The sequence below is a fragment of the Diabrotica undecimpunctata genome, chromosome 8 (genome assembly GCF_040954645.1).
Source record: "Diabrotica undecimpunctata isolate CICGRU chromosome 8, icDiaUnde3, whole genome shotgun sequence".
In the NCBI taxonomy this organism is placed as follows: Eukaryota; Metazoa; Arthropoda; class Insecta; order Coleoptera; family Chrysomelidae; genus Diabrotica; species Diabrotica undecimpunctata.
In genome coordinates, this window is record NC_092810.1 from 73273650 (window position 1) to 73287889 (window position 14240).

At 37.7% G+C, this 14240-nt stretch overlaps 1 protein-coding gene across 1 annotated transcript in view; it reads right to left on the bottom strand.

Moving 5' to 3' along the window:
* The window catches only part of LOC140447696 (lipase 3-like), a 70435-nt gene that overhangs the window by 27179 nt on the left and 29016 nt on the right, over positions 1-14240 (bottom strand). Inside the window, exon 2 of the mRNA XM_072540494.1 lies at positions 10727-11103. Coding sequence (XP_072396595.1) covers positions 10727-11103 — 377 coding nt within the window. The remainder of the gene's footprint in view (positions 1-10726; positions 11104-14240) is intronic.

Below are 14240 nucleotides of genomic sequence, written 5' to 3' on the forward strand. Positions count from 1 at the left end.
TTTCTATTAGCTTTGGTGACGTCCCATACTTCCGAACCGTAAAGTTTAATACTTTGGACTATACTACCGTAAATGTGTTTTTTGGTTTCTAGTCGAATTGTTTTTTGCCAGAGAAGAGAGTTTAAGACACGGGTCGCTGCTCTGCCCTTGTTTGTTCTTTCCCTGATTTCATCTGTGCTATTTCCCTTCTTGTTGAAAATGACCCCCAAATATTTGAAGGATTGCACGCCTTTGATTTTGTCGTCTTCCAAGACTAGGTCACATATTTCATCTGTTCCCACTGAGAGATATTCACATTTTGTCATATTCATGTTTAGACCTGCCACCTCATATTCTTCTTGCAGTTTTCTTACTATATAGCTAAGATCGTAGCTGTCTTCGGCAATTACTACCTGGTCATCCGCAAAGAAAAGTGTATATAGCTTGTTTTCTTCCACCGTTATTCCCATGTTTCTACATTTTTTTACCTGTTTCACTAAGGATCTGTCCAAATAGATTTTAAATAAGGTGGGTGACAGACAGCAGCCTTGTCTTAGTCCTTTTGCTGTTTGAAAAGGAGAGGTGATTTCTTGTCCCATTTTAATTCTTGCAAAATTTTGTTGGTAATATTTTTGAGTGGCGTTAATAAGAATTGGGTTTATTTTTAAGTTACCCATTTCTATCCATAGTTGGGAGATCGGTACACTGCCATATGCTTTTTCCAAATCTATTAAAGCTATATGAGTTTCTCTATTTCTCTGCCCTCGTTTTTCCATTGCAATTTTTAATGTGAAAATATTATCCATAGTGGAGCGTCCGGCCCTAAATCCCGCTTGTTCTTCGGGTTGTTTGTCTTTAATATCATTTTCTATCCTTATATCATTTTGAGTATAGTCGGCCTATAGTAGCAATCACTGCGATCCCTCTATAGTTTTTAGGATCCATCTTTGTGCCTTTCTTGTGTATTGGAGAGATATACGATTGTCTCCATTCTTCTAGAACTTCTTCTCCGTTTAAGCATCTTTCGAATAATTTTCGGATCATCTCAAACAGTTTTACCTAATCAACTCTGGATGTATTCCGCGTGGGCCTGGAGCCAAGATAACGAATAAATATTTAAAGAGACAATAGAGCCGCTGGTTAACAACAGCTCCCAGGAAGCACAGTACCAGACGGAAAACAAGGGATTAATAAAACCATAAGAAGAAGAGCAGATCTCAAGATAGATTATCCCCTTATAAACAGAATTCGTATGCCTAAAAGGATAAAGTGGACTATAGAAACCTTTAAGCCCTTTAAGGCTCCTGACTCCTAAGGAAGGCCAGGAAACATTACTTATGCCACTGGTCAAATTGTTTAGATCCAGTTTTCTATATATTTTAATATTCTACTATATGTTTCTCATCTATAGTGGAAAGTGAAGGTCATATTCATATAGACGGGGGAGGGGTACGAATTTCCAGAAAGATATATCGTTCAATAAATCTCTTTTATGCTCAAAACAATGTAGAAACTGATGGACTACTATATCAGTAGTGCTAAACGGTGCTCGCAAGGGGAGTTTTATTTTCTCAACTGTGAACGCATGTAGTAAATAAAATAATAAACGACCTAAATAAAGCTCCTCTCAACCACACTATGACCCGCGAGTGTAGGCCGGGATCGCTCTGGTGGGTGCATATCTTTAGCGCTACACTCAATTTACATTTCATCTGTTCTTCGTCTCCTCGACTTCCCCTCACTCTAAGCACCTACTGGAGTAGATCACACGGGTCGTACACGTAGTGATTTTGAACCCAAACCTGACGTGGAGAAGTCAGTGATCCAAAATGGCCAATAAGGCCATAAAAACATTAGAATAATTAACATAGTTAACAAAACGTGGCAATTAAACTTCAAAGCGATGACCTGGAGGTAGTTAGACCCAACAACATCTTTTAGGTATTGTTCTTCTTCTTCTTCTTGCATCACTCCTATCGGAGATTGGAAATCATCACGGTTATCCTGACCTTGTTTACAGCTGACCTAAAGAGTTCATTAGTGGTACAGCCAAACCACTCTCTCAAATTACTCAGCCATGACATTCTTCTACGGCCTGGATTCCGTTTTCCTTCTATTTTTCCATGCAGTATATTTTGAAGTAATGCGTATTTATGTCCTCTCATCACGTAACCCAAATATTCGAGTTTTCTTCGTTTGATCATTGACAAAATTTCTGGGTCTTTTCCTATCCTTCGCATTTCTTCAAAATTTGTAACTCTTTCAACCCAACTTATCTTCAGCATTCGACGGTAGCACCACATCTCGAAACTTTCAATATTTTTTATATTGTTCTGCGTGAGAGTCCAGGCCTCTACACTGTATAATAGCGTGTTAAATACGTAGCCCCTTAGCATTCTTAATCGGAGAGGGATGCTTATATCTCTGTTGCAGAAAAATTTCCTCATCTTTATGAAAGTGGCTCTGGCAATTTCGATACGTCTTTTTATTTCATTGTTTTGGTCTACAGTTTCGTTTATTGAGGTACCCAAGTATTTGTAACTTAATACTTTTTCAATTTGAATGCCGTTTATACTAATATGTGTTGGTTGTGTCATGTTCTAACTGAAGACCATATACTTAGTTTTTTTGATATTGATACTTATGCCATAATTGTTTCAGGCAATATTTATATTTGTAAGTAATCGTTGTAATTCTTCTACTGTTCTTGCAACTAGTACAGTGTCGTCTGCGTATCGAATAATATTTACAACCTCTCCATTGATTACGATTCCTTCGTTAGGTATTGTTGGTTGGGTAGAAAAGTATATCAAAGTACAGCAAAAGCGAAGTTATCAAAGGTGCAAAGGCTAGCACGCTTGCACACCATAGATGCCATAAAAGTAACACCCACTGCCACCATGGAGATTTTTCTTGGTTTGGATCCCTTCAGGTGGTAAATAAGGAGGAAGCCATGAAGCAGGTACTCACACTACATTATTTTAAAGAAGGTAATCTCAAAGGTTACTTGGAAATTATCAGAGCCAACCCTTTACTGAAAATGGTAGTTATAAGTAATTAGAAATCGGCAAAAATGATCTTGGACCATAAATATAATGTCCGTTTTCCAAATAGAGAGAACTGAGCTACACGAGTCGTACGTGTGCAGAAGGACTCCCTAAATGGAGTCAAGGTTCAAAGGATAAGTGTCACTCAATTCTAAAACCCCTATTTCTAAAGCATAATTACATGCCATTCATATGGTATTGAACATAAGCTAAACAAAAACTGATGCAAACAAGAGATATTTGCATCATGTCAGACACCCAAGTCGCATTAAAAGGACTACAAAGTAATACATTTAGATCAAAAATGCTTCACGAGTGCCATCAATCTCTTAATCAGTTAGATACTATTTTATTGGGAATAAGCCACAATTGAAGGGCTAATTGAACGATTTCCGAAGTGGAAATTGAAACGTCAATAAACTTATTTAAACCTTCAATTGTGGTTTATTTCCAATAAAATAGTATCTAATTTAAAATGCCAAAGAAAATAGCTTCAGATCAATCTTAATCAGTCAGCGGGAAAGAATAAGGTTGAACAAACCTTTACAATACAAACGTTAAAATAAGGTAACAAAACCTTTTGTAGCACCCACTTCCATATTCGGCTCCGGTCGAAGAGATTATGAAGGAGTCAAGACTAAATAAAGAACCCAAGAAAACAATAAAACCTGTAACTAATTACCAGGTCTGAACCACTGTAAAAAGTTTTTTAGCAATAACAAAAAGATGGTGAAGGAAGTGCTAAATCTAAGAAGACGAGAGCTAAGACTTCTGTGTGCTACACTAATAGGACATATCCACTGCAGATATAACCTGGGTAAGATGAGAATGATGTATGACGACACATGCAGGTACTCTGAAGAAAAGGTGGATCAAATAAAACACATGATCACGAGGTACTCGGTTCAAGTCTAAACAGACTGAAACATCTAGAATTTTTCTTCATTTCAGAAGAGGAATTGCTGAAATTTCTGACGAGAAGTTCGATCGATATTGTTATGGACATAGATCTCCCTTGAATCAAATAAGAGGGAAGCACAAAAGATATCGTTCGGTCACATAGTAGGAAGTTTCTACAGGAATTCTTACCCCAGCCTTATCAATAACAAAAACCATACTAAGATACAATAATATTTTTGATACCGAACAAAAACTGATAGAGAAAACACAAAAGATAAATGCAATATCATCAAATACATTTAAGCGAAGTAGCAAAAATACCAAAATTATGGACCACAAGATTACCATGCCGGGTAGAATAACAATATAGAATCGCATGCACTAAGATAAGCCTATATTTTACTTTAAATAGGATATAAATATTCTTTTTTAAAAACATAAATTATAATCACTGTTACGTAAAAATATGAGTCATATTTAAAAAGCCTGTAAACATGTTTTTTTTATTCACTAATATGTTGTAGATTGTACGAGCGAATTCTACCAGCTGGCAGAAAGAAAACCGGACAGACGATGACCTTCTAGTATAAATCAGAGGGGTTCTCCTGAATTCTAGGCCAGTTGTGGTTTCATATATAATAATGGATTTTTCATTGAAGGAGTGAGACAGTTAAATCTGAAGACTCGCGCCCGCGATTTGAATTGTACCGTTCGTATAAAATAAATTATGTATTATTGAGTAGTTAAATAAATTAATATAAGTTATCGTGCTTTTTAATAAATTAAAATAAAAACCTTTTAATAAAGACATTATAAACTGAATAAAGACAACAGTTAAATAAATATCATTTCAATGGTGTCAGAAGTGGGATAAAAGTAAATTAGACTTATAGTAATCATAACAAGTATTGTTCCGAAGTGAATATAAAATAAATTGTAAAAATGGCTACGATTTATGAGGTGACAGTGACTAATTTAAGAAGACATCTTGAAGACAGAGAATTAGCTTCTACCGGAAAAAAGGCTGAGTTAGTCCAACGACTAAAAAACGCTTTACAGGAAGAAGGGCTAGATCCTGAGACTTTTATATTTGAAGATGCTGTCCTCTCGTCGATTTCGAAAGTTTCTGGTGACATCGCATCATTAGAGAACAAAGTTTCTGGTGACATCGCATCATTAGAGAACAAAGTTTCCGGTGACATCGCATCATTAGAGAACAAAGTTTCTGGCGATATTTCGAAAGTTTCCGGCGACATCGCCTCATTAGAAGACAAAGTTTCTAACGAGATTTCTTCTCTGGAAAGTAAAGTTTCTGCTTACATCTCTAAAGTCACTTCTGAGATGTCTGCTCTTGACGATAGAGTGTCTTCATTAAAAAACCAAGTTGCTGCCGATATGTTGGCCTTCGAAGAAAAGATATGGAAAGAGATGGAAAAGAAGCTGGAGGAAATAGGGACAGCAGAGACAAAAGAAGACGAGACGAAATGTAAGTTGGAAATACGGCCGAAATTTGAAGGAAGTGGTTCTGTCCATGTGAAAGTCCCAACTTTCGATGGAAAATCGTCATGGAACAACTACATGAAACAGTTTGAATCAGCTGCAAGAGCAAATGGATGGTCTGAAAAAGAAAAGGCTGTAAACCTGACTATCGCTTTTCGAGGAGATGCCTTAGATGTGCTTCAGACCATAGCCGTAGAAGAGACGGATGATTTCGAACAACTTAAGAAGAGGTTAAATATGCGATATGGCCACGAACATTTGGAGCATATATATCAGTCGCAGCTTAAAAATCGTAGACAAAAGAAAGATGAGGCTCTTCAAGAATATGAGGTAGATATTGCCAGATTAGTACGATATGCTTATCCAACAGCTCCCGAAGACATGATGGAAAAATTGGCCGTTCAAACGTTTATTGATGGTCTTCGTGATCATGAAATGCAGAGAACACTGCGATTAGCTCGTCACAAGACGCTGGTTGATGTCCTATCCGCCGCCCTCGAATACGAGTCAGCTACGCAGGCCTCTGGCGGGTACAGTAAAGTTAGGACTGTAAAAGAGGAAGGAGATGAAGATAAACTTGACCAGCTCGTTAATATGATGAAAAGCATGACATACAAGAAAACGAAGACTATAAAATCAAGAAACTCACCATCAGGAAAACCAGAACGAGTCGGCTTTAGGGGAGCAGCTTCGACCCGGAACTTTTCCAAAGATCCTCTTATACTAATAGCTTCTTTGAAATGTCGTGAGGATAGCGTATATGTAGATGGAGAAATAAATGGTAAAAAGCATACGTTGTTGGTGAATACCGGAGCGACCAGAACCATTATACGCCCGACAGTTATAAACAGCCGTAAGAAACTGTTACCAACGAGGTTGCGACTTCGGACCGCTACAGGTGAAAATGCCAACATTCATGGAGAAATCCAGGTACAATTGGGAATTGGAGCAGAAAAGTTTGTCCATACTGTTATAGTTGCTGACATCGAAGAGGACGTTATATTAGGAATGGACGTAATGAATATGCATGGATTCCAATTGGATTTTAAGAATAAAGTAATCAAAGTTGGCAACGAGGAGGTATTTCTCCATCCACATAATGACAACACTGTGCAAGCAGCCATTAAAGAAGATACAGTCGTGCCTGCGAGAAGCGAAACGATCATAGTAGCGCGACTACAGGGAATTGTAGACGAAGGGACACATGTTATGATGGAGCCTTGGAACCACGACGATGAGGTTGGCCGTGGAATCATAATTGGAAAGGAATTGGTGACTTCGGCTAAATAAATTCCTGTGAGACTTATCAATGTCAACGACTACCCAGTGACCATCAAGAAAGAGACAAAAGTAGGAACTTGTGTACCTGTGACATCCATAATCCGTCAGGCGACAACATCTGATAATTCCAACGACAAATTCGACCAAATGGTTGCAGTTGCAGGACAGTCTCTGAATCAGATTAAGAAAAGGTAATTAAGGGAATTTCTTCGACAGTACTGTGATATTTTCGTACCGAAAGGAGGAAAGACGGGAAGAACTACCGTTGTTAAGCATAAAATTGATACTGGTAATGCTAAGCCAATTCGTCAAACAGCTCGACGATTACCACAGGCGAAAAGAGAGGAAGCCAAAACGATTGTTCAGGAAATGAAGAAAGACGGGGTGATAGAACCTTCTACGAGCCCATGGGTCTCTCCGGTAGTCCTGGTTAAGAAGAAAGACGGAACGTCGAGGTTCTGTGTGGATTACCGTTTGCTGAACAACGTTACCAAGAAAGATAGTTATCCTCTGCCTCGGATCGATGACACATTGGACACATTGGCTGGAAGTAAATTGTTTTCTACTTTGGATTTGAAGTCTGGATACTGGCAGGTAGAAATGGACCCAGTAGATAAAGAAAAGACAGCCTTCACCACAGGATCTGGATTGTGGCAATTCAACGTTATGCCATTTGGACTCTGTAATGCTCCTGCGACATTTGAGAGGCTTATGGAAAATTTGTTGAGAGGGTTATCTTGGAAAACATGCCTGGTTTATTTAGATGACATAATCGTCTTGGGGGAGACATTCGAAGATCATTTGAGGAATTTAGAAAACGTTTTTAATCGACTTAAAGCTGCCCAATTGATGTTAAACCCCAAGAAGTGCCAGCTATTTCAAGGTAAAGTCAATTATCTGGGTCATATAATCAGTAAAGAAGGAGTGGCCGTGGATAAGGGAAAAATCGATTCCATTAAGGAATGGCCAAAACCAACTGACGAACACCAAGTGAGAAGTTTTCTTGGACTATGTACTTACTACCGAAGGTTTATTAAGAAGTTTGCAGATATCGCTAAGCCATTAACGCGACTTACGGAGGAAGCAAGAGATTTCCGCTGGGATACGGACTGCCAAAATGCCTTTGAGACGTTGAAAAAGCATTTAATAACAGCACCAATTTTAGGGTATCCACTGCCAGAAGGAGAGTTCATCTTAGATACGGATGCAAGTAATGTGGGAATTGGAGGAGTGCTGTCTCAGATTCAAGGAGAACAGGAACGAGTCCTCGGATATTTTAGTAAAGTTCTTTCAAAACCTGAGCGGAATTATTGCGTCACGAGAAGAGAACTTCTGGCAGTAGTGAAATCAGTAGAGCACTTCTATCAATACCTCTATGGAAGGAAGTTTTTAATCCGAACCGACCATGCCGCCCTTAAGTGGTTGATGCAGTTTAAGAATCCAGAGAGTCAGATAGCCAGATGGATTGAACGACTCCAAGAATACGATTTCAAGATTGAGCACCGGGCCGGAGTTAGCCACAGAAACGCTGATTCTCTTTCCAGAAGGCCATGCCCAACAGAGTGTTCCCACTGCAACAAAACGGAATCCAAGGAAGCAGCAGTGCTAAGAACAACGATGGTCAACGACGACTGGACGCCTACTAAGATCAGAGAAGAACAAGAAAGAGATCCAGTTATACAGAAAATTCGAAAATGGAAAGAGGAAAACCGTCGACCATCTTGGCAAGAAATATCAAACCTCTGCTCAGTAGTTAAGACGTATTGGCCCCAGTGGGACTCATTTATCATGGAAGATGGCTTGCTCAAACGAGTCCTGGAAAATGATGACGGTTCAGAGAAGAGAAGACAGTTGGTGATCCCAAAGAGCAGAATAGCCGAAGTACTTCGTCAGTTACACGACAGTCCATCAGGAGGGCATTTTGGTGTAAAGAAAACCCTTCAGCGAATTCGGGAACGGTTTTATTGGATGAACAGTTCCGACGACGTAAAAGACTGGTGTAAGAAATGTACTATTTGTGCTACGAGTAACGGGCCTTACCGAAAAAGAAGAGCTCCTATAAGACAATATAATGTTGGAAGCCCGTTTGAAAGAATAGCTTTGGATATCGCTGGGCCATTTCCAGAAAGTGAAAATGGAGGTAAGTACATGTTGGTAGTAATGGATTACTTTACTAAGTGGGTCGAGATTTACGCACTTCCAGACCAGAAGGCCGCCACCGTTGCAGATAAGTTGATCCAAGAATATATCAGCCGATTTGGAGTGCCTTTGGAGATACATAGTTACCAAGGCAGGAACTTCGAAAGCGATCTATTCCAAGGAATATGTGATAGACTAGGCATGAAGAAAACAAGAACTACAGCATATCATCCGCAATCAGATGATATGGTAGAGCGGATGAATAGGACAGTCGGCAAGTATTTGACAAAGATGGTGTCCGATCATCAGCGAGACTGGGACCAATACCTTCCGTTCTTCACAATGGCCTACAGATCTGCTGTTAACGAATCAACAGGCCAGACACCAGCCAGAGTCCTATTCGGACGCAAAATGCGACTACCTTGTGATCTAGAATTTGGGTGTCGACCTGTGATCGAATTACGAAGAAGAATGGACAATGTACATGAGTTGGTCCGTTCCCACCTTCAGATCGCTAGCGACCGAATGAAGAAACGGTATGATACACAAGCCGAAAAGGGTTGCTTTAAGAAGAACGACAAGGTCTGGCTCTATAATCCCAAGAAGCGAAAAGGTTGTTCTCCCAAATTGCAGCAGTTTTGGGAAGGCCCATACCTAATTATGGAGAAGATCAACGATGTCATCTACCGAATAAGCAAGATTCTGAGGGGAAAGCCAATGATAGTACACCATAACCGGTTGGCGTCTTTCGAAGGTGACCACGATGTAGATGAAGAAGTGAAAGTAAACCAAGTCCACGATGTGTCTGACCTCACGTTTGAGGAATTCATGGGTGCCTATGGAGGTACCGGTAAAGCGAGACATGGTGTTACCACTGAAGAAAAGCAAGATCTACTCGCGCTCCCCGCTGACTACTCGCTGGCCCTTACCATCCCGGCCAGTATCAAAGACGCACCAGGGTTGGCATCCGTCTTTCGAAGGAAGTTTGGTCGAGTTGCAGAACTTCAATGCCAGGTGCCAGCTCCCGGTCAAACCTTGAAACTCCAAGATGCATCACGTTACCTTTTCTACCTGGTAACAAAAGACACTGCCCGTGACTAACCTACCTACCGAGATGTATGGGAAGCCTTACTTCAATTGAGAGAGCACGTACTAGAGTCCGACGTGCAAAAGTTAGCCATGCCAAAGTTGGAGTGCCGCCAATTAGATTGGAGGGTTATCCGAAATATGGTGGAGGAGATCTTTAAAGACACCGAAGTCCAGGTGTTAGTCTGTTGCAATCCGCATAGTTACTGGTGCGGAGAGAAAACCGTCCCTTGTCATTTTTATACAACTGGAAGTGGTAAAAGAGGGTCCAGTTGCCGATACCAGCATATCGTTCCAGTTCTAGTCCCGACAAGGTTCCAGGAGGAACCATCTTTTGAGAGGGGGGCAATGTTACGTAAAAATATGAGTCATATTTAAAAAGCCTGTAAACATGTTTTTTTATTCACTAATATGTTGTAGATTGTACGAGAGAATTCTACCAGCTGGCAGAAAGAAAACCGGTCAGACGATGACCTTCTAGTATAAATCAGAGGGGTTCTCCTGAATTCTAGGCCAGTTGTGGTTTCATATATAATAATGGATTTTTCATTGAAGGAGTGAGACAGTTAAATCTGAAGACTCGCGCCCGCGATTTGAATTGTACCGTTCGTATAAAATAAATTATGTATTATTGAGTAGTTAAATAAATTAATATAAGTTATCGTGCTTTTTAATAAATTAAAATAAGAACCTTTTAATAAAGACATTATAAACTGAATAAAGACAACAGTTAAATAAATATCATTTCATCACTAATATGAATAACTAGTAAAATATAATTTATGAGAACTTACTTTAATCTTTTGATTATACTCAGGACGCTCGGATGTCATAACATAAAATGATGTTGTCCCTTGGGAATGTCCAATATGAAACAATTGTGGCTTTTCTGTGGCCTTTAAAATGTAATCAACCATAGTTGGAATATCGTACATGCCTATTTCGTTCCAACTAAATTTCCAAAATTGACTTTCTTCGGGAAGTAAATAAGTATGATTTCTTGAGTATGTGTTACCGCGTACGTTACCCATCCATACGTCATATCCTTCGTCAGCAAGAATATAAGCAAGAGCTCTTTTTTGACCAAATATAACCCAGTCGGCTGACGAGCATAACAGACCGTGCTGCAAATATATCGGTGTGGATTTTCTTTTTCCTTGTGACTGCTTACCTTAAACAAATTTAAATATGACACAATACGCTTGTGTAGACAAATAATGATTTTATATCAGAAATATTTTGTGGACATTATTCTTAGATTCTGATATACTATCATATACCATTATTTAAATAACAACTATATAGAAATAGATATCCATGATATCGTTTTCAAACTAATTTAAATCCAAAATGTTAGAATTTAAGACTTCACACTCACACAACAAATTCGTTTTAATACGCAGAAATATTGTAGCCTAAATCATATACGAGAACATGTATACAGTGAACGGCTAAACTATGGAATATTATCATTATTTCGAGAACCGTCAAGTTTTGAGGAAAATCCCTAAACAGGTCGATTTTTGTTATAAAATACCCATGTTATAACGTACATGGAGTAGTGCTGATGTCACCGGTGTAGGTGTAGTGACGTAATTGTTAATTTTTTTAAATAGAAATCGGTATAATGCAACAACTCATTTAAACGACAATTTAATTCTTTATTTAACGACATTACATTTTTAACTAAAATATTTTTTTAAGGGTACAAAACAATTTAATTTAAATTCAACTAAATTACAACTAATGATTTAAATAATAATGTACTTTAAAATAACCAAATTATGCATAATAATTATTATAAATTAAATGTTCGAAATGCCATCCATCGGTTTCTTGACAATATGCGAATCTACGGACACATCCATCAAGTACATTGTGGATGACTTCTGGAGTAATTAGACTCATTTCATGCCTAATTCTATCTTTAAAGTCCTGTAAGTTTTGGGGTCTATTGACATAAACTTTTGATTTTATGTAACCCCACAGGAAAAAGTCCAGAGGTGTTAAATCGGGCGACCTTGCTGGTCACTCTATAAAACCTCGTCTTCCGATCCACCTCCTGGAAAAGCAATGATTTAAAAATTGACGTACTTCACGTGCGTAATGCGAAATGGCTCCATCTTGTTGAAATCAGATATTTTCACTAGGTAAATTATTTGGATTATTGGCATTTGGATACATGTTAGCAAGGACAGGTGTAAGTTGATTTCTCAAAAAAGTTAAATAACGTTCTCCTGTTCTCCTGATTTTCTTTAAAGCAAAAAGGGCCAATGATTCTGTCATTAATGATCTCTGCCCATACATTTACTTTCTGAGGATATTGCATGTGTGACTCAGTCATCAAATGTGGGTTTTCTTGACTCCAATATCTGCAATTTTGACGATTCACGGTACTGTGTATAAAAAATGTGGCTTCATCGGAAAAAAGGATTTTATTGATGAAATGTGGATTGCGGATACATAAATCCTGCATAATTTCAGAAAATTGAAGCTGCCGATCGGGATCGTCGTCGTTTAATGTTGTAGTTGCCTGATGTAGTTGCATTTTGTAGGGATGGCATTTTTCTTTTTTTAAAATACGTAATACCGATCGTTGGGAAACTCCAGCATATTCACCTATTTGTGTTGAACTACTGTGAGGATTGTCATGTACATTTAATAAAATATCAAGTTTCACATTGTCTTCAATTTTAGTTGATTGGCTGATGGGTCTGACTGGATATTTTGCGTTGAATAAATTGCATACCTCGTTCTTTGTTCATTTTTGTATCTCCGCATCCGCTAAGAATTAATATTTCTATGCGTTGTGTTTCATTTAGGTGAGCCATAATTTAGTATATAAAAGTAAAAATTACAATTGACAACTGATGACAATTCACAAAATCAAAAAATTTACCTCAATAAATATTACAGTAACTATGCCACTATCACTTGCTTGAATTAGCATTTGACAAAAAGTTTCAGTGTTTATGAGATAACTTTTTGTCCATTATTATTTTTAGTTATTTTTGCTTTTTTAAGTATTTACTTCAGAAAGTCATGGCAGGAACCGATGGAGGGCATTTCGAACATTTAATTTAAAATAATTGTTATGCATAATTTGGTTACTTTAAAGTACCAAAAATAAATTGTTGTAATTTTAAATTAAAAAAAAAATTGTTTTTGTACCATTAAAAAAATATTTTAGTTAAAAATGTTATGTCGTTAAATAGAGAATTAAATTCTCCTTCAAATGAGGTGTCGCATTATACCAATTTCCATTTAAAAAAATTAACGATTATGTCACTACACCCACACCGGTGACGCCATCCCTACTCCATGTACGTTATAAGATGGGTATTTTATAACAAAAATCGACCTGTTTCGGGATTCCCCTCAAAACTCGACGGTTCTCGAAATAATGATAATATTCCATAATTTAGCCGTTCACTGTATATGTTTAAATAGTTTTTCTCAAGACTAATTGTTATAATTTAAGTTAGGTGAAGTCCTCCATCTAGTTTGAAAACATCAAGAGACAAGGAAACATGTACTCCAGGAAATATGCACCAATAAACGTCTGGTCATCAACAATTATACTTTATTCCTTCTTACATACAGAACAATACAAAACTTGACTGACAGTAGTTTATGACCTATTTATGACATTACTCATTGCACTGTCAACAATGTCACTTCATATAGAACAACATCCACTTTTTATGTTGGATATTCTAACACTCTCCCTCAACATAAAAAGTAGATAAGCTAAATAATAGACCTTAACAAAATAAACATTATTTTAAATTCAAATTCTGACAGATAACTGCAATTTCTTTGAATTTAATGACTTGGTCAACAACTTTCATTTATTCAGCTTCAGTTGAACTTAAAGCCAAAGTTCTTTGCTTTTGACATTCCCATGAGATAGGACCACTAGCCAACGAAAAAATAAATCCATAAAATGACTTTCTATCTGAACTGTTATTGGCCCAATCTGAGTCAACAAAGCCACTTAAACTAACATTTGACTTTCTGTAATTAATTCCTACAGTTCTTGTACCTTTTAGGTATCTCAAAACACGTTTGGCTGCTAACCAATGTTCTTTCGTATGAATCTTATTAAACTGGCTAAGATAAGTGACAGAGAAAGCTATGTCAGGCCTTGAACAAACCGCTAAATACATTATCGAACCAATCAATTCTTGATAAGGACATTCATACAAAGTTCCTTCATTAAAAAGCTTAACATTCGGTTCTAAAGAAGTATTTACAATGCTACAATTAGTCATTTCAAATCGTTCAAGTATTTTATCAATATACTGT